This window comes from Salmo salar, chromosome ssa01 (assembly GCF_905237065.1).
Source record: "Salmo salar chromosome ssa01, Ssal_v3.1, whole genome shotgun sequence".
NCBI lineage: Eukaryota > Metazoa > Chordata > Actinopteri > Salmoniformes > Salmonidae > Salmo > Salmo salar.
Genome location: NC_059442.1, coordinates 137,242,366 through 137,263,848, shown reverse-complemented (window position 1 = coordinate 137,263,848; position 21,483 = coordinate 137,242,366). Strand labels below are relative to the sequence as shown.

At 43.9% G+C, this 21,483-nt stretch overlaps 1 protein-coding gene and 1 long non-coding RNA gene across 16 annotated transcripts in view; one reads left to right on the top strand and one right to left on the bottom strand.

Annotated features, from left to right (window-relative positions):
- Positions 1–10,853, top strand: part of LOC106565324 (guanine nucleotide exchange factor VAV2) — a 217,939-nt gene extending 207,086 nt beyond the window's left edge. For 6 of the 14 annotated variants that reach the window (XM_045690557.1, XM_045690564.1, XM_045690533.1 and 3 more), the window contains 14 exons: positions 993–1,102; positions 1,209–1,310; positions 2,579–2,667; positions 2,854–2,867; positions 3,071–3,092; positions 3,414–3,541; positions 3,682–3,753; positions 3,839–3,903; positions 5,198–5,314; positions 6,089–6,176; positions 6,274–6,415; positions 7,276–7,365; positions 8,328–8,482; positions 8,777–10,853. In XM_045690557.1, the coding sequence (XP_045546513.1) occupies positions 993–1,102; positions 1,209–1,310; positions 2,579–2,667; positions 2,854–2,867; positions 3,071–3,092; positions 3,414–3,541; positions 3,682–3,753; positions 3,839–3,903; positions 5,198–5,314; positions 6,089–6,176; positions 6,274–6,415; positions 7,276–7,365; positions 8,328–8,482; positions 8,777–8,824 (1,242 nt within the window). In that variant the 3' untranslated portion in view covers positions 8,825–10,853. The remainder of the gene's footprint in view (positions 1–992; positions 1,103–1,208; positions 1,311–2,578; positions 2,668–2,853; positions 2,868–3,070; positions 3,093–3,413; positions 3,542–3,681; positions 3,754–3,838; positions 3,904–5,197; positions 5,315–6,088; positions 6,177–6,273; positions 6,416–7,275; positions 7,366–8,327; positions 8,483–8,776) is intronic. The other 8 variants (XM_014132304.2, XM_014132364.2, XM_014132371.2 and 5 more) reach the window with 5 other exon arrangements.
- LOC123725393 (uncharacterized) lies at positions 7,438–9,826 on the bottom strand. 2 transcript variants are annotated; one of them, XR_006757844.1, is made up of 4 exons: positions 9,758–9,826; positions 9,494–9,573; positions 8,260–8,395; positions 7,438–7,519 (listed from the first exon to the last, which is right to left on the bottom strand). It is a non-coding gene; the product is annotated as an uncharacterized lncRNA (long non-coding RNA). The 2 variants fall into 2 exon arrangements; XR_006757843.1 differs by lacking the exon at positions 7,438–7,519 and having other exon boundaries at positions 8,226–8,454.
- Positions 10,854–21,483: the final 10,630 nt, after the last annotated feature.

The window sequence follows — 21,483 nt, the reverse complement described above, 5'->3', positions numbered from 1 at the left end:
TGTCAGATGCATTCCCAAGCATGAACAGTATCTCTTGGTTAGCTCCAAAGGGAATGTGTAGGTTATAAAAATGACATTTTATTAGTATACATCATTGTGTAGGTGAAGTTGTTACAACCCTCCCAATTGTCCATCCCCCACACAGCGGTGTAAAGTAAAAATACTTTAAAGTCGTTTTTTGGAGTACCTGTACTATTTATATTTTTCACAATTTTTACTTCACTAAATACATTTTAGGGCTCCCGAGTGGCGCAGCGGTCTATGGCACTGCATCTCAGTGCAAGAGGCGTCACTGCAGTCCCTGGTTCGAAACCAGGCTGCATCACATCTGGCTGTGATTGGGAGTCCCATAGGGCGGCGCACAATTGGCACAGCGTCGTCAGGGTTTGGCCGGGGTAGGCCGTCATTATAATTAAGAATTTGTTCTTAACTGACTTGCCTAGTTAAATAAAGGTTACATTTTTTTTAAATCCTGAAGAAGATAATGTACTTTATACTCCATACATTTTCCCTGACATCCAAATGTACTCGTTAAATTTTGAATGGTTAGCAGAACAGGAATATGGTCCAATTCACACTGTTATCAAGAGAACATTCCTGGTCATCCCTACTGCCTCTGGGGGACTTACTAAACACACATGCTTTGTTTGTAAATTATGTCTGAGTGTTGGATTGTGCCTCTTGGCTATCCATAAATTTAAAAAACAAAAAAATTGTGCCATCTGGTTTGCTTAATATAAGGAATTTGAAATGATTTATACTTTTGAAACTCTAGTATATTTAAAACCAAATACTTCTAGACATTTACTCAAGTAGTATTTTAATGAGTGACTGTCACTTTTACTTGAGTCATTTTCTATTAAGGTGTCTTTACTTTTATTCAAGTATGACAATTGGCTACTTTTTCCACCACTGCTCTCCTCCACTCTCTCCATCAATGCCTCTGTTTCTTTCTTTCCTCTATCGCTTCCTCATCCTCTCTTTCTCTGCAGTGGTCCTACGGCTTCTACCTGATCCACCTGCAAGGGAAGCAGGGTTTCCAGTTCTTCTGTAAAACAGAGGACACCAAGAGGAAATGGATGGAGCAGTTTGAGATGGCCATGTGAGTACAGTAGTAGATCTACTGTAGCAATATACATCACCGTGGAGCTTTTAGACGAATCAGATCCATTTCAAACTCGCTATGTATATTTCCTCCAATCCTGAAGGTCAAACATCAAGCCGGAGAAAGCCACGGCCAATCAGCACAACTTCCAGATGCACACGTTTGAGAAGGACACCAACTGCCGAGCCTGCAAGATGCTGCTGAGGTGAGACTTGGAAAAAGCCGCAAGGACTCCTCCTATGTACCTGTACACCTACATCAGATCGTTCACGTGGCCTTATCATGCACTTTGTTGACAGAAGACATCACTGTTTTTCAATGGGATGTTAGTGGTACTTACTGATGCTACACACTTAATGTGTTATGCGGTCTTTTGAGGCTGCCAGCTTCAATAAACTCCCTGAATGACAAATCAGTCAGCCTTCGCGTCTGTTTGATTTGACTGACAGCTAAAACATGCACGTACACTTTTCCAAAGCCAACCATTACAGTAGGCCTGCGTCTAGGTTGACAATGTGAGGACATTTGGAGATGAAGGAAACACGCACCTGTTTAGGCGAGGTGCTGGCTAGCGGAGTGGAACACTTGGAAAAGAAAAGGACACACTCTAGGAGCTCAGATGCAATTTTGTAATAACCTAATAACCAACATTTCAACAGACAAGCTGTCTTCATCAGGGACAATGTGAGTGCAGCTCTAGAACTACGCTGTGAAGCGTACCACTACCACTCCTGACCTGTGTTACAGTGGCGGTCTACACTCTATACTTGATGCAATGTATTGACCCAAAAACGGCATAGTAGCAGCGCTGACCTACATTCCCTCCCCGTCTTGTGGAAGGGACCAGTGTGCTGCTACCACTAGCTGCTAACTGTATAATTGCATCAGTAGCCCCAGTGTATCAGCCTGTGATGTATGGTGTTGGCTATTGGACATGGCAGTGTATACACTGTATTTTACATAGCGTAAGATGTAATTCACTTAAAAAAGAGTGGACTGCTTACGGTGGATGTAGTAACAGAACATTGAATTCATGTCTATTTAGCCAAGGCTTTTATTCGGTTAACACAAATACACAGTGTGGCGCCACACAGGAATCAAACCTGAAGCTTTTGGAACAACAGTGTATACTAGGAAAGTACTAGCACAGAATCACATACGGTGCATGTTGTGTATTCTATTCAGAGTGGTGTTTAGATAAAGACCTGCCCTAGCTGGTCAGGGTTAGGAATGATCCTGCTGTCTCCTCTCTCTCTCTGTGTATCTCACTCTATCTCTCTCTCTGTGTATCTGACTCTCTCTGTATCTCACTCTCTCTCTCTCTGTATCTCACTCTCTCTGTGTATCTCACTCTTTCGATCTCTCTCTGTATCTCACTCTCTCTATCTCTCTGTATCTCACTCTCTCTATCTCTCTCTGTGTATCTCACTCTCTCTATCTCTCTCTGTGTATCTCACTCTCTCTATCTCCCAGGGGGATATTCTACCAGGGGTACTACTGTTCCCATTGTGGGACTGGAGCGCACAAAGAGTGTCTAGAGTGCATCACCATCTGTAAAATAAGTAGGTTTCTCCTCCCTCTGCTTAACACTTATTCATTACAGTGGTACTACAGAGATATAAGAGGAACTTAAAGTGAAGTGTTACTGACCAGTCTCCCTAGATACAGACAGTTCTATGGAACATGCATAACTAGTGAGTTGTACCATTTCGGTGACCATCTGCTCTTTCTCTCTCACATTTTTTCAGATCCACTCGATACAGTGAGTGTTTCACCCTCCCTTATACATTCAGATGTATCACCTTTTGAAGAATGAAATCTATTGTTTTATGAATTAATGACCATTTTGTTGTTGTATTGATAACTGATTGATTCATCTGTTTGGTTGTGTAGAACATTAATACGATTAGCTCTTAGAGCTCCCTGATCTTGACACTGTTGCTGTGTTTATCCTTCCCCTTTCAGGAACCTGGACTACCGCCTTCAGGTAGGAATGCTGTTCATACAGGAAATCATATAGCACAGTGTAATTAATGTTAGTCAGTCAGGAATCCATACAATGTACAGTAGACGTTGATAAAGATTGCTCTCAAGCTGTCAAACTAACTTGAAGTTGGCTGGAATGTGGAGTAGCGCTACAGCTCTCTGCTGCCATCTAGTGGAAGACTACAATGCAAGAGCTGATTGAGTATACTAACACGAGTGATGGAAGTGTTGAAATGTTATATGGAGAATTCTGTGTAGTCTTAATAGCCCAAGTGAAGAGTGTTCAGTCTATCTAACTGTATGCATTTTATCTTGGCTTCAGGTCCTAAGATGGTGGCTGTGAGGAATTATCACGGGACGCCTGTTCCTCCAGGGAAGCCTCCACTCTCCTTCCAGACAGGCGACTTCATCGAGCTCCTGAAGGGGGAACCTGACACCACCTGGTGGGAGGTAAAATCCCTCCCTGACCCCTATAAATACTGACTATAGGTTACACATACACATTCTGATGAGCATGCCCAATGTGCTCCTACATCCAGGCATAGCAACACAGTTGTTGTATATCGACACCTAGTGTCTCTCTCTCCCAGGGAAAGCTTATCCAAACCCAGAAGAGTGGCTTCTTTCCTAACAGCTGTGTAAAGCCTTGTTTGGACCCCAAGGTAAAGGACCCCTCACATACACATTCACTCACTCATGACTCTATTTATGAAATCTCTAATGCTGATTTTGTGGTTGTCACCACAGCCTTTGTTCCAGTCCTTCCCCAGCCGGCAGTCCTCAAGGGAAACAGACTATTATGCATACCCATGGTACGACCCTTCACAGACATTTCAAAAGTTGTGATATTCAGTCTAGTTTGCAAGTACCCCTCTCCTCATTTCTCTGAAGTAAATAAATTGTATTACTGTGGTATTACTATGTTAGGGCAGTGTATTACTGCGTTAGGACAGTGTATTACTGCGTTAGGACAGTGTATTACTGCGTTAGGACAGTGTATTACTGTGTTAGGACAGTGTATTACTGTGTTAGGACAGCGTATTACTATGTTAGGACAGCGTATTACTATGTTAGGACAGCGTATTACTATGTTAGGACAGCTTATTACTATGTTAGGACGGTGTATTACTATGTTAGGACGGCTTATTACTATGTTAGGACAGCGTATTACTATGTTAGGACAGCGTATTACTATGTTAGGACAGTGTATTACTACATTAGGACAGCGTATTACTACGTTAGGACAGCGTATTACTATGTTAGGACAGCGTATTACTATGTTAGGTCAGTGTACTACTATGTTAGGACAGTGTATTACTACGTTAGGACAGTGTATTACTATGTTAGGTCAGTGTATTACTATGTTAGGTCAGTGTACTACTATGTTAGGTCAGCGTACTACTATGTTAGGACAGCGTACTACTATGTTAGGACAGTGTATTACTATGTTAGGACAGCTTATTACTATGTTAGGACAGCTTATTACTATGTTAGGACAGCTTATTACTATGTTAGGACAGCATTACTATGTTAGGACAGCGTATTACTACGTTAGGACAGCGTATTACTACGTTAGGACAGCTTATTACTACGTTAGGACAGCTTATTACTACGTTAGGACAGCGTATTACTATGTTAGGTCAGTGTACTACTATGTTAGGACAGCGTATTACTATGTTAGGACAGCGTATTACTATGTTAGGACAGCTTATTACTATGTTAGGACAGCTTATTACTATGTTAGGACAGCTTATTACTATGTTAGGACAGCTTATTACTATGTTAGGACAGTGTATTACTATGTTAGGACAGCTTATTACTATGTTAGGACAGTGTATTACTATGTTAGGACAGCTTATTACTATGTTAGGGCAGTGTATTACTACGTTAGGACAGTGTATTACTATGTTAGGTCAGTGTACTACTATGTTAGGTCAGTGTACTACTATGTTAGGTCAGTGTACTACTATGTTAGGACAGTGTATTACTATGTTAGGACAGTGTATTACTATGTTAGGACAGCTTATTACTATGTTAGGACAGTGTATTACTATGTATATTCTGAAGTCCATCAGTGACCTGTGTTCCCCCTCAACGTCCTGTCAGGTTTGCTGGCAACATGGAGCGGACACAGGCTGACAACCTGTTGAAGTCCCACAGCAGTGGGACATACCTGATCAGAGAGAGGACTGCTGAGGCAGAGAGGTTCGCCATCAGCATCAAGTTAGTGTTTACCCTAATTTACCCTAGCAAAGAAAAATCACAGAAGAAACCCCCCATCACTAACAAACCCCCCATTCCTTCACATACTTTATAGTGAAAGCCACGTTCATATCAAAATTGATATTTGTTGTGTACATTACCAGGAAGTTGTCATACAGTTTGTGATGCCATTGGAGTGAGTTAGACCATGCCCTGTGGACATGTGCAATTGTGTATGTCTCCACGTGCATCTGAGTGACTGGCTGCAACTGCAGCCAGGAGAGGGGAAATTAACATTTATTTTGTAGAGATTTTTATTAAGTAAACTATATTAGGCTTACACACAGTAATAATGAAAAGCTCCACACATGACATATTTCAAACCCAGAACTTCACTCCCATTCCTACCGGGAGCTGCAAGACCCACTGTAGTCCTGTTTCCGTGTCAACCTCTAATGCCCACGCTGTCAGCTCTAATGCCCACGCTGTCAGCTCTAATGCCCACGCTGTCAGCTCTAATGCCCACGCTGTCAGCTCTAATGCCCACGCTGTCAGCTCTAATGCCCACGCTGTCACCTCTAATTCCCACGCTGTCACCTCTAATGCCCTCGCTGTCACCTCTAATGCCCTCGCTGTCACCTCTAATGCCCACGCTGTCAGCTCTAATGCCCACGCTGTCAGCTCTAATGCCCACGCTGTCAGCTCTAATGCCCACGCTGTCAGCTCTAATGCCCACGCTGTCAGCTCCCACCTCTGTGAGTACTGCGGTCACTGCAGTACTTTTGTCTCCAATAGGTTCAATGATGAAGTAAAGCACATTAAAGTCATTGAGAAAGACAGCTGGATCCACATCACTGAGGCTAAGAAGTTTGAGAGTCTACTGGTAAGAGAGTTTTCATCTATCAGTCACATAATGTCACATACCATTTGTAATGCTTATATGGTCAATGAATTTCTTTCTCTTGTGTTCTGTCTGACAGGAGTTGGTGGAGTACTATCAGTCTCATTCGCTGAAGGAGAGTTTCAAGCTGCTAGACACGACATTACGATATCCCTACAAATCTAGAGAACGGGGGCCGGCGTCGCGGGCCAGCACTCGCTCTCCAGGTGAGCCCATCCCTGGTGAGACTCCCTCCTCTCTCTTCCTCTTCTGTCTGCCATTACCACCGATGCACACATAGGAGACACCCCTGTTCAGTCAATCCATGCCTTCATCCAGAGTCTTCACTGCACAGAGTTAACTGAGAGGGGCAGGCTGCTGGTTTGTTTCTCCACCCGCCTCTCTCCTCCCAGAACAGGAAACACCCAGCCAGGCCAGTCACCCTGCAAGGCTCAGTCCCTCCCAGAGTCACCACCTCCCCTGACCCATGTAGCCAGCCAGAAGGAGGAAGGCTGGGGCTCCTGGCAGCTGTCTCAGGCCCTGGGCTGGCTGACTGGGTGTCAGGCCAGCTGAATGGGCTTTGTTGAACACCCTCAATCATTAGATGTATAATAAATGATTCTGCCCTGCTCTCTGCTCTGGCCAGACTCCCACACTGATCTGCCTTTGTTTGCTCCCTCTCCAGCCAGGCCCAAATGGCACCAACAACACATTTTCCCCCCTCCATCTTTCTGGTCAGCGTGTGGAAATGGATGGAGACAATGGGCTTGTTGATCTGTGTGTGTGGGTTGGAGGGGTTGGAAGGGGTGGAGTCTAGGGGAGAGAACAAGAGGATACAGCGCCTCTGGAGGATTGGACGTTTGTCAGGGTTGGTTTTTCAGTGTGTGAGGCATGAGTATAGAATGGGAGTAGTGTTTTTTCTCTTGATTTAGGCTTGTTTTTCCATGGGGGACAAAGCCCTATGTATGTGGTGGCCACCTTGATCTCTGGCCAGCCATTGCATGTTCCCTAATGAGTTCTCTTTCTTTTCTTTTCTTTCTTTCTTCTCTCTTTCTTTCTTTTCTTCTCTTTCCCCTTTTCCCTCTTTCACTGACTGTCTCAGCAGCCATTGGTGCTTCCTACAACTTCTCCTTCCTCAGTCCTCAGGGTCTCAACTTCTCCTCCTCTCAGAGCTCAGCCCCCTTCTGGTCAGGTACTCTCTCCTCCTTCTCTTCAAGTCTTCTTCTTCTTCCCTCTGTCCTCTAGCAAGCAAGCCACCTCTCCTCTCCTCTCCTCTCACATCCCTTTTCCTCCCATATTCGTTCGTAGCTGTCAAAGGTTCTCCTCTCGGTTGTCATGTGTCATCACTGTAGAAGCATGAGATTTTCACCCATTACATTGATAGGAGCATATATTGAGTGTGCGACTTTCTTTCTTAGTTGTTTTGTGTCGTTGATGTGCCATCATTGAAAAGGCATTGAACTAACAGCAGAGAACATTGCAGAGGCCCAACTTACTCTACGTACAGAGACTGGGGAACCTATAGTTTTATTACATGGACAGACTCCTCCTTTGTTGCAGGTCTATGGGATGGGGTAATCTAATGTATAGATCATGTATTTAACAGAGATCCTAATGCTTATTGTGTGATATTGATATTATCAACAGAGCAGATAAAAAGAGATGAAGAAAAAGATAGGTGTGTGTCTCTTTGCTGGAATACTTTGCCTTAGTTGTCATGGTGATGCCTTGAGGGCGTACAGGAGTGTGTTACTTTCTTTCTTTTATTGTGTCATCATTAGGTAGAGCATTGAATTAACTGATTTATTTAGAATATAAAACTGGGTCGAGGGGTAAAGAACCCATCTTAAGTTTCAAGTTTTAAGGTCACGTGCACAAGTACAGTGAAATACCTTTCTTGAAAGTTCCAAACCCAACGATGCAGTAATCAATAGCAATGTAGCACGAAAAATAACACAAGGTAGAACAAAAACACACAATAAATAAAATAAAAAAGAATGAAAAATCCTCATGCACAATCCTCTCCTCCAACCCTAATCTCCACTACTGTCTGTAAATGTTCTGCACTGTAGGATCTGTAAGTTACCTGTGGAACACCAATGTGTCTGCTCTCTCTGCACTGTTATCTCACTGACTCTGATGTCATTGTTGCAGTGTTCACACCGAGGGTGGTCAGCACAGCGGTGGCCAGGTACAATTTTGCAGCACGGGACATGAGGGAGCTGTCACTCAGAGAAGGAGACATTGTCAAGATCTACAGCAAGATCGGAGGAGACCAGGGCTGGTGGAAGGGAGAGGCCAATGGCAGGGTGAGTGAGAACCAATATAGCAGGGGCTTAAGATATGGTATTCATGTTATTACAATGTTGTTACTATAATAATTGCTGTGTGGTTACACAGGTAAGAGAGCAATGTAATGTAAAGTGTAACCTCAAAGTGAAGTCAGCAATGTTAACGCCTAATTCATCATTTTCCTCACTGAAATCTAGAAGCCTTTCTTTAGGCTACAGTATTAGATTATTATTTTTGTACTTTTTTTCTCCCCAATGTTGTGATTTTTGACAAGTTTCAGTTCTCATTGCTGTGTGTGTCTGACATTTTAGATTGGCTGGTTTCCTTCAACATATGTTGACGAAGAAGGAGTTCAGTGAGGTTCTGATGTCACCACGGCTCCTATCCAATCGCATCACACCTCGCTCCACAGTCCTCAGAAAGGACTAGTTGGTTTCCAGGGAAACACCATGTGGAATACTTTTTGCTGGATACTGATTTTGCAGTGAACAACGTTTCTATTCTGGTTTTCTTCCTACGCGTATGCATCGGCTTTGCTTATGTTGTTTTTTTGTAAGATCTTGTCCTGTTTGATCTCTGTGAGGAAAAACTGGATTCCAGTCTGTCTGCCTCTGGTTGTTCTGAGGGGGCTGACATGAACTGAGAAACATTGCAGAGAGAGGCCCAACATACTGTACGTACAGAGACTGGGGAACCTATAGTTTTATTACATGGATAGATCCTCCTTTGTTGCAGGTCTATGGGAGGGGGTAATATAATGTATAGATAATTTATTTAACAGAGATCCTAACAATTAATGTGTGATATGGATATTAGCAACACAGCAGAGAAAAAGAGATGAAGAAAAATACAGATTTGTGTCTCTTTGCTGGAAGATTTTGCCTTAGTTGTCATGGTGATGCCTTGAGGGCGTACAAGAGAGGTGGAAGGAGAAATGCCAGGATTAGTTTGTCTTGCACACACAGACACACTCACTTGCCCTGACCACTATAACATTATGGTGCCTTTGAAGTGTGGTTAATACTCACAGGATTCGTCAGTTATGGTCCATGGACCACCGCCAGCTTACAGTCGAGCTCTACCCATCCAACCTCTACTGCAGAGTGCACTATGGATGGAGAAGAAGAGGGAAGGGGGAGATGCAACATTTGGGACACAGCTCCAGTTCTTAACCCTCTGTTCGTTCATTCAACCCTCTTTTCAACTGAAGACAGACAGACAGTGCCCTCAGAAGCATTGCACTGGAGTTGGGGAACTGTTCCTGACGCAGCCAAAAAAGAACAGTGACTCACCGTGGGGTGTAATGGCAGGTAGAATGGGTGTACAGATAGAAGGTTCACATCAGTCTCAGCACTTTAAGTCTATGGGTACTCCTCACAATCAACAGGGGGCAAAAAGGGAAATTTAAGTCAGTCCAACACTCACCTAATGCACTGAAAATCTATCTTGGTGTTCAACGTTTTTGTTGGTTTTATTTTGTTTTATTTAGTAAAAGACCAAACTGTACTTGCTAAAAACTGGACCAACCGTAATTATTTTAAAGCCAAATGCAACTTATTTTTTATTAATGTCCGGATGAACTTTAACCTAGAGATTTTCATTATCAGTTTGTTTGTACCTTGCCTTATTTACAGATGGACACATGGTCCTGGGATTATAGGAAGTTTAAAATGTTGAAAATTCTCTGAATTTTCTTTTTGGTGCTGTGGTGTCAGGTGAAGTAATATGGCAGCTCCATGAATTACTCAGAATCAAAAAGTCAACATCATTATGATGATCTACCTGAAAATGATATGATGTCACAATATAAATATATCGAATGCAGTCATACACTTTCTAGCTCCAAGGGGAAACAGTGCACCAGATTTAATCTAGCCTACAGTGCAGAAAGCCACACTGGATCGTTGACTGACCACATCCATGTAATCAGATGTTGAAGATAAAGATGGCTGCCATATTCTCTGGTTTCCTATCCCATCCCAGATCAGTTGTCAACCCCAAGTACCCACAATAATCGACTGACCAGATGATTCAAACAGTGACATTGGCTGAAAAACTAAGACTGATGTGGTGGAAGAGGAAAGAGTACTGTAGGTTTCTGATCGTATGTGACTATGTTGTGTGTATTCCCACTACTCCCAAACATAACTCCTGACACCTAGGATAGGAAGGGATGATTTTGGGTGGGAGTACATGTTGGCTAAGGGGGGGGGACTACTTAGTCGCTGTTTGTGTAGTGGAGAAAACTCATTGCATGTGTTATAGATATTTCAACTCCTATCAGTACTTCCTCAAAAAATAACTTAATAGTGTACATTTTTCTTTGAATGGTTGAGTATTTCCAAAATGTGGTCTATCATGAAATAAATATTTCTCTTTTTGCCTACATTTGATGTTACTGTTTCCATTTATGGAATTGTTTTATGAGTTACTTAATCTTTTATTGTTCTTTTTTTCTAACAAAGTACTTTCGAATATAAGGTGAACAAGATGGCGGCGACAAACATGGTCGCCCTGTTTCTAGCTCCTAGACAACTTTGCAGTATTTTTCTTGATGTTGTGGTGGTTGTTGTTATTTCGTACATTATTTGCTCAGAACGTTACTTGCGTTATTACCTACAGCAAAAAATATGTTTGGGATATTAGATTGGCGGTCACTCACCAGCATTTCAGGAGATGGCCGCAGTTTTACGGTCTCCTAACCAACTGTGCTATGTGTTTTTTTCACGATATTTGTAAAGTATTTTGTACATAATATTTCTGCAACCGTATCTTACGGCAGAAAAGAGCTTCTAGATATCAGGACAGCGATCACTCACCTCGGATTAGACAAAGATTTTTTTTCAACAACAACAACAGCAGCAAGCAGGACTCACACGATATTCTCCAAACACCCCACAGGGCAGACTTCCCAATTATTCGCAAAAGGAAGCGACGCAGAGGAAAAAGAGCCGGATGCCTCGTCTGGACCCGCAGAAGGCAGCTAGGAAAGCTGCCGTTACCGTCAATATTACTCGCCAACGTGCAATCATTGGACAATAAACTAGACGAGGTACGATCACGAACATCCTACCAACGGGACATCAAAAACTGTAATATCCTATGTTTCACGGAATCGTGGCTGAATGACGACATGGATATTCAGCTAGCGGGATACACGCTGCACCGGCAGGATAGAACAGCACACTCCGGTAAGACGAGGGGGGGCGGTCTGTGCATATTTGTAAACAACAGCTGGTGCACGGAATCTAAGGAAGTCTCTAGATTTTGCTCGCCTGAAGTAGAGTACATTGTGATAAACTGCAGGCCACACCACTTGCCTAGAGAGTTCTCAGCTATACTTTTCGTGGCTATTTATTTACCACCACAGACAGATGCCGGCACTAAGACCGCACTCAGCCAGCTGTATAAGGAAATAAGCAAACAGGAAACCACTCGCCCAGAGGCGGCGCTCCTAGTGGCCGGAGACTTTAATGCAGGGAAACTTAAATCAGTTCTACCAAATCTCTATCAACATGTTAAATGTGCAACCAGAGGGAAAACAATTCTAGATCACCTGTACTCCACACACAGAGACGCGTACAAAGCTCTCCCTCGCCCTCCATTTGGTAAATCCGACCACAACTCTATCCTACTGATTCCTGCTTACAAGCAAAAATTAAAGCAGGAAGCACCAGTGACTCGGTCTATAAAAAAATGGTCAGATGAAGCAGATGCTAAACTACCGGACTGTTTTGCTATCACAGACTGGAACATGTTCCGGGATTCTTCCGATGACATTGAGGAATACACCACATCAGTCACTGGCTTTATCAATAAGTGCATTGAGGACGTCATCCCCACAGTGACTGTACGTACATACCCCAACCAGAAGCCATGGATTACAGGCAACATTCGCACTGAGCTAAAGGGTAGAGCTGCCGCTTTCAAGGTGCGGGACTCTAACCCGAAAGCTTACAAGAAATCCCGCTATGCCCTGCGACGAACCATCAAACAGGCAAAGCGTCAATACAGGGCTAAGATTGAATCATACTACACCGGCTCCGACGCTCGTCGGATGTGGCAGGGCTTGCAAACTATACAGACTACAAAGGGAAGCACAGCCACGAGCTGCCCAGTGACACGAGCCTACCAGACGAGCTAAATCACTTCTATGCTCGCTTCGAGGCAAGCAACACTGAGGCATGCATGAGAGCATCAGCTGTTCCGGACGACTGTGTGATCATGCTCTCCATAGCCGACGTGAGTAAGACCTTTTAAACAGGTCAACATTCACAAGGCTGCGGGGCCAGATGGATTACCAGGACGTGTGCTCCGGGCATGTGCTGACCAACTGGCAGGTGTCTTCACTGACATTTTCAACATGTCCCTGATTGAGTCTGTAATACCAACATGCTTCAAGCAGACCACCATAGTCCCTGTGCCCAAGAACACAAAGGAACCCTGCCTAAATGACTACAGACTCGTAGCACTCACGTCCGTAGCCATGAACTGCTTTGAATGGCTGGTAATGGCTCACATCAACACCATTATCTCAGAAACCCTAAACCCCCTCCAATTTGCATACCGCCCAAACAGATCCACAGATGATGCAATCTCTGTTGCACTCCACACTGCCCTTTCCCACCTGGACAAAAGGAACACCTATGTGAGAATGCTATTCATTGACTACAGCTCAGCATTCAACACCATAGTACCCTCAAAGCTCATCACTAAGCTAAGGAACCTGGGACTAAACACCTCCCTCTACAACTGGATCCTGGACTTCCTGACGGGCCGCCCCCAGGTGGTGAGGGTAGGTAACAACATATCTGCCACGCTGATCCTCAACACTGGAGCTCCCCAGGGGAGCATGTCAGTCTCCTCCTGTACTCCCTGTTCACCCATGACTGCATGGCCAGGCATCACTCCAACACCATCATTAAGTTTGCTGACGACACAACAGTGGTAGGCCTGATCACCAACAACGACGAGACAGCCAATAGGGAGGAGGTCAGAGACCTGGCCGGGTGGTGCCAGAATAACAACCTATCCCTCAATGTAACCAAGACTAAGGAGATGATTGTGGACTACAGGAAAAGTAGCACCGAGCACATCCCCATTCTCATCGATGGGGCTGTAGTGGAGCAGGTTGAGAGCTTGAAATTCCTTGATGTCCACATCAACAACAAATTAGAATGGTCCAAACACACCAAGACAGTCGTGAAGAGGGCACGACAAAGCCTATTCCCCCTCAGGAAACTAAAAAGATTTGGCATGGGTCCTGAGATCCTCAAAAGGTTCTACAGCTGCAACATCGAGAGCATCCTGACTGGTTGCATCTCTGCCTGGTACGGCAATTGCTCGGCCTCTGACCGCAAGGCACTTCAGAGGGTAGTGCGTACGGCCCAGTACATCACTGGGGCCAGGCTTCCTGCCATCCAGGACCTCTACACCAGGCGGTGTCAGAGGAAGGCCCTGAAAATTGTCGAAGACCCCAGCCACCCCAGTCATAGACTGTTCTCTCTGCTACCGCATGGCAAGCGGTACCGGAGTGCCAAGTCTAGGAAAAAAAAGGCTTCTCAACAGTTTTTACCCCCAAGCCATAAGACTCCTGAACAGGTAACCAAATGGTTACCTGGACTGCATTGTTGCCCCCCCCCCCACTCTCTGTTTATCTTATATGCATAGTCACTTTAACTATACATTCATGTACATACTACCTCAATTGGCCCGACCAACCAGTGCTCCCGCACATTGGCTAATCGGGCTATCTGCTATCTGTGTCCCACCACCTGCCAACCCCTCTTTTTACGCTACTGCTACTCTCTGTTCATCATATATGCATAGTCACTTTAACCATACCCATGCAAAGTCACTTTAACCATACCCACATGTACATAATACCTTAATAAGCCTGACTAACCAGTGTCTGTATATAGCCTTGCTACTCTTATTTTCAAATGTCTTTTTACAGTTGTTTTATTTCTTTACTTACACACACACACACACACACACACACACACACACACACACACACACACACACACACACACACACACACACACACACACACACACAGCACTATTGGTTAGAGCCTGTAAGTAAGCATTTCACTGTAAGGTCTACACCTGCTGTATTCAGCGCACGTGACAAATAAACTTTGATTTGATTTGAAATGTGACTTTCCTGAATCTGATCCTTTTGTTTGAACTTTTGTTTGAACTGAAGGCAATTTTATTCATCCCAGCGGCTGCTCCAAGACGCTAATGCCCGGAGAAGAGGAATTAAGGTCTGGTCTCCTAGTCAGACTCCAGAGGCTTGCATACTTCCATCACTTCCAAGTACTCTCTAGCCTTCAGTCCCTGGACAATAAAGTAGACAAGCTCAGGGCGAGGATCTCTGTCTGGAGAGACATCAGGGACCGTAACATACTCTGTTTTACGAAATCATGGCTCTCCGGATATACTGTCCCCATCCATTCAGAAAGTGGGGTTCTCCATCCATTGTGTGGACAGGAAGAAAGAATAAAGGATAATAAAGGAAATCTGAGGAAAATGCTACCAAAGTTCGATCAACACATCTCCCGTGCGACTCGCGTATCGAGATCACTGGACCATTGCTACACTCACTTCCGGGATGGCTACTAGGCCCTCCACCACCCTCCCTTTGGAAAATCTGATTGCCTCCATTTTGCTCCTCCCCTCCTATAAGCAAAAACTTAAACAGGATCTACCCGTGGTAAGGACTTTTCAACGTTGGTCTAACCAACGTTATGCTTCAAGATTGTTTTGATCACGCGGACTTTTAAATGTTCCGGGTTGTCTCTGAGAATAGTATTGACATACACAGACTCGGTGACGGAGTTCATCAGGAAGTGCATAGAGGATGTTATTCCCACTGTGACAATGACAATTTATAGATTTTGACTGTATGTTTTAGTTTATTGTAAAAAACAAAAAAAAGAAATATATATATATATATATATATATATATATATATATATATATATATATATATATATATATACACAGTTGAAGTCGGAAGTTTACATACACCTTTGCCAAATACATTTAAACTTTTTCCACAATTCCTGGCATTTAATCCTATTAAAAATTCCCTGTCTTAGGTCAGTTAGGATCACCACTTTATTTTAAAAAATTGAAATGTCAGAATAATAGTAGAGAGAATGATTTATTTCAGCTTTTCTTTCTTTCATCACATTCCCAGTGGGTCAGAAATGTACATACACTCAATTAGTATTTGGTTGCATTGCCTTTAAATTGTTTAACTTGGGCCAAATATTTCGGGTAGCGTTCCACAAGCTTCCCACAATAAGTTGGGTTAATTTTGGCCCATTCCTCCTGACAGAGCTGGTGTAACTGAGTCAGATTTGAAGGCCTCCTTGCTCGCATACGCTTTTTCAGTTCTGGCTTCAAATTTTCTATATCATCAGCTTTGTGATGGTCACTCCAATACCTTGACTTTGTTGTCCTTAAGCTATTTTGCCACAACTTTGGAGTATGCTTGGGGTTTGCAACCAAGCTTTAACTTCCTGACTGATGTCTTGAGATTTTGCTTCAATATATCCACATAATTTCCCTTCTCATGATGCCATCTATTTTGTGAAGTGCACCAGTCCCTCCTGCAGCAAAGCACCAACACAACATGATGCTGCCACCCCGTGCTTCACGGTCGGGATGGTGTTCTTCGGCTTGCAAGCCTCCCCCTTTTTCCTCCAAACATAACGATGGTCATTATGGCCAAACTGTTCTATTTTTGTTTCATCAGACCAGAGGACATTTCTCCAAAAAGTATGATCTTTGTCCCCATGTGCAGTTGCAAACCGAAGTCTAGTTTTTTATGGGGGTTTTGGAGCAGTGGCTTCTTCCTTGCTGAGCAGCCTTTCAGGTTATGTCGATATAGGACTCGTTTTACTGTGTATATAGATACTTTTGTACCTGTTTCCTCCAGCATCTTCACAAGGTCCTTTGCTGTTGTTCTGGGATTGATTGACACTTTTCGCACCAAAGTACGTTCATCTCTAGGAGACAGACGTGTGAGCGGTATGACGGCTGCGTGGTCCCATGGTGTTTATACTTGCGTACTATTGTTTGTACAGATGAATGTGGGACCTTCAGGTGTTTGGAAATTGCTCCCAAGGATGAAACAGACTTGTGGAGGTCTACAATTGTTTTTCTGAGGTCTTGACTGATTTCTTTTGATTTTCCCATGATGTCACGCAAAGAGGCACTGAGTTTGAAGGTAGGCCTTGAAATACATCCACAGTTACACCTCCAATTGACTCAAATGATGTCAATTAGCCTACCAGAAGCTTCTAAACCCATGACATCATTGTCTGGAATTTCCAAGCTGTTTAAAGGCACAATCAACTTAGTGTATGTAAACTTCTGACCCACTGGAATTGTGATACAGTGAATTATAAGTGAAATAATCTGTCTGTAAACAATTGTTGGAAAAATGACTTGTGTCATGCACAAAGTAGATGTCCTAACCGACTTGCCAAAACTATAGTTTGTTTATGAGAAATTTGTGGAGTGGTTGAAAAACGAGTTTTAATGACTCCAACCTAAGTGTATGTATACTTCCGACTTCAAAAATTTGAGGTCACTTAGAAATGTCCTTGTTTTTGAAAGAAAAGCCAATTTTCTGTCCATTAAAATAACATCAAATGATTCAGAAATACAGTGTAGACATTGTTAATGTTTTAAATGCCTACTGATTTTATTTATGGAATATCTACATAGGCGTACAGAGGCCCATTATCAGCAACCATCACTCCTGTTTTCCAATGGCATGTTGTGTTAGCTAATCCAAGTTTATCATTTTAAAGGCTAATTGATCATTAGAAAACCCTTTTGCAATTATGTTAGCACAGCTGAAAACTGTTGTTCTGATTAAAGAAGCAATAAAACTGGCCATCTTTAGACTAGTTGAGTATCTGGAGCATCAGCATTTGTGGATTTGATTACAGGCTCAAAATGGCCAGAAATAAACTCGTCAGAAATAAACTCGTCAGTCTGAAACTCGTCAGTCTATTCTTGTTCTAAGAAATGAAGGCTATTCCGTGTAAGAAATTGCCAAGAAACTGAAGATCTCGTACAACGCTGTGTACTACTCCCTTCACAGAACAGCGCAAACTGGCTCTAACCAGAATAGAAAGAGGAGTGGGAGGCCCCGGTGCACAACTGAGCAAGAGGACAAGTACATTAGAGTGTCTAGTTTGAGAAACAGATGCCTCACAAGTCCTCAACTGGCAGCTTCATTAAATAGTACCCGCAAAACACCAGTCTCAACATCAACAGTGAAGAGGCAACTCTGGGATGCTGGCCTTCTAGGCAGAGTTCCTCTGTCCAGTGTCTGTGTTATTTTGCCCATCTTAATCTTCTCTTTTTATTGGCCAGTCTGAGATATGGCTTTTTCTTTGCAACTCTGCCTAGAAGGCCAGCATCCCGGAGTCGCCTCTTTACTGTAACCCCAAACTTTAGAACGGTAGTGTATATATAAAAAATATAGAACTTATCCAAACCAAAAACCGTGGATAGATAGCAGCATTTGCGCAAAACTGAAAGCGCGAACCACCGTATTTCACCATGGAAAGGTGACTGGAAACATGGACATTTTCAAACAGATCAGCTATGTCCTCCATAAGGCAATCAAGGAGGCAAAACAACAGTACAGGGACAAGTTAAACACCTTCTTCGCCCACTATGAGGAAAACATAGAGCCGCCGATGCAGGCCACCACCACTCACAAGCGCTCGTTTTCCGTGGCCGACGTGAGTAAGATATTTAAGCTTGTTAACCCTCGCAAGGATGTTGGCCCAGACAGCATCCCAAGCTGTGTCCTCAGCGCATGTGCAGACCAGTTGGCTGAAGTATTTACGGACATATCAATCTTTCCCTATCCCAGTCTGTTGTCCCAACTTGCATCAAGATGTCCACCATTGTTCCTGTACCCAAGAAAATGAAGGTAACTGAACTAAATTACTATCGCCCCGTAGCACTCACTTCTGTCATCATGAAGTGCTTTGAGAGGCTAGTTAAGCATTATATCACCTCCACCTTACCCACCTCCATGGATGACGCAATTGACATCTCACTGCACACTGCCCTATCCCATCTGAACAAGAGGAATACTTATGTAAGAATGCTGTTCATCGACTATAGCTCAGTCATCAACACCATAGTGCATTCCAAGCTCATCAATAAGCTTGGGGCCCTGGGTCTGAACCCCGCCCTGTGCAACTGGATATTGGACTTCCTGACGGGCCGCCCCCAGGTGGTGAAGGTAGGCAACAACACCTCCACCACACTGATCCTCAACACAGGGGCCCCACAAGGGTGCGTGCTTAGCACCCTCCTGTACTCCCTGTTCAGCCATGACTGCGTGGCCATGCACGTCTCCAACTCAATCATCAAGTTTTCTGATGACACAACTGTGTAAGACAGCCTACAGGGAGGAGGTGAGGGCCCTGGCAGAGTGGTGCCAGGAAAATAACCTCTCCCTTAACATCAACAAAAGTTGATTGTGGACTTCAGGAGACAGCAGAGGGAACACGCCTCCATCCACATCGATGGGGCCGGCAGTGGAAATGGTGAAGAGAATCAAGTTCCTCTGATCAATGACAACCTGAAAGGTTCCATCCATTTCATTTTCATCATACACTCTTATCCATTTCCATTATCCATTTCATTTCATTTCATGCATTTTTTTTGTACTGGCCCCCCGTGGGAATCGAACCCACAACCCTGGCATTGCACACACCATGCTGGCGTTGCAAACACCATGCTCTTACCAACTGAGCCAGTACTCAGACAGTATGGTGAAGAAAGTGCAACAGTGTGTCTACAACCTCAGGAGGCTGAAGAAATTTGGCTTGGCCCCTAAGACCCTCACAAACTTCTACAGATGCACCATTGAGAGCATTGTGTCGGGTTGTATCACCGTCTGGTACAGCAATTGCACCATCCACAACCGCAGGGCTCTCCGGAAGGTGGTACGGTAATCCCAACACATCACCGGGGCTTACCACACCAAGGACCTCAGTCACCCAAGCCACGGCCTGTTCACCTTACCACCCTCTAGAAGGCAGTTACTGTTACTAGCCGGCTATCACCTGATACTCTACCCTACACCTTAGAGACTGCTGCCCTCTGTACATAGTCATTGACACTGGTCAATTTAATAATAATGTTCACATACTGTTTTACCCACTTCATATGTATATACCGCATTCTAGTCCAGGCTCATCCTATATAACTACTGCTGTACATACCTTTCCTATTCAAATACAGTCCATACTGTCTATACACACCATTATATACATATGCACAAATCAGAGGGAAATGTGATGTCTTATAGGCTCCATCTTGTGGACATCTGATGGCACAACAACTGGTGAGCAGCTGTTAGCATTGAACGGGAGAATACAACATCTGGGTCACTGGCGTAGCACCAGCAACACGTTATAAACCATTAAAGAAATGTTTCGAATTATATTAAATTCGCTCTAAAACGGCAACATTTTCTCTCAGCCTCATCAAATCAAATAACATTTTATTGGTCACATACACATGGTTAGCAGATGTTAATGCGAGTGTAGCGAAATGCTTGTGCTTCGAGTTCCAACAGTGCAGTAATATATAACAAGTAATCTAACAATTCCACAACAACTACCTAATACACACAAGTATAAAGGGGATGGAATAAGAATATGTACATATAAATATATGGATGAGCGATGACCGACCGGCATAGGCAAGATGCAACAGATGGTATGAAATACATTATATACATATGAGATGAATAATGTAAGATATATAAACATGATTAAAGTGGCATTATTAAAAAGTGACTAGTGCTCCATTTATTGAAGTGGCCAATGATTTCGAGTCTGTATGTAGGCAGCAGCCTATCTGTGTTAGTGATGGCTGTTTAACAGTCTGATGGCCTTGAGACTGAAAAACAGCTTCTGTCTCTCGTTCCCAACTTTGATGCACCTGTACTAACCTTGCCTTCTAGATGGTAGCTGGGTGAACAGGCAGTAGCTTGGGTGGTTGTTGTCCTTTATGATCTTTTTGGTTTTCCTGTGACATCGGGTGCTGTAGGTGTCCTGGAGGGCAGGTAGTTTTCCCCCAGTGATGCATTGTGCAGACCGCACGACCCTCTGGAGAGCCTTGCGGTTGTGGGCGGTGCAGTTGCCGTACCAGGCGGTGATACAGTCCGACAGGATGCTCTCAATTGTGCGTCTGTAAAAGTTTGTGAGGGTTTTAGGTGACAAGTCAAATTTCTTCAGCCTCCTGAGGTTGAAGAGGTGCTGTTGCGCCGCCTTCACCACACTGTTTGTGTGGGTGGACCATTTCAGTTTGTCTGTGATGTGTACGCCGAGAAACGTAAAACTTTCCACCTTCTCCACTGCTGTCCTGTCGATGTGGATAGAGGGGTCCTCCCTCTGCTGTTTCCTGAAGTCCATGATCATCTCCCTTGTTTTGTTGGCATTGAGAGGTTGTTTTCCTGGCACCACACTCCGAGTGCCCTCACCTCCTCCCTGTAGGCTGTCTCGTCATTGTTGGTAATTTAGCCCACTACTGTTGTGTCGTTTGCAAACTTGATGATTGAGTTGAAGGTGTGCATGGCCACGCAGTCATGGGTGAACAGGGAGTACAGGAGGGGGCTGAACACACACCCCTGCAGGGCCCCAGTGTTGAGGATCAGCGAAGTGGAGCTGTGGTTTCCTACCTTCACCACCTGAGGGCAGCCTGTCGGAAAGTCCAGGACCCAATTAATGATGAGCTTGGAGGGAACTATGGTGTTGAATGCTGAGCTGTAGTCAATGAATAGCATTCTTACATAGGCTTTCCTCTTGTCCAGATGGGATAGGGCAGTGGGCAGTGTGATGGCGATTGCATTGTAAATTGAGTGGGTCTAGGGTGGCAGGTAAGGTGGAGGTGATATGATCCTTGACTAGTCTCTCAAAGCACTTCATGATGAAATAACTGAGTGTTACGGGGCGATA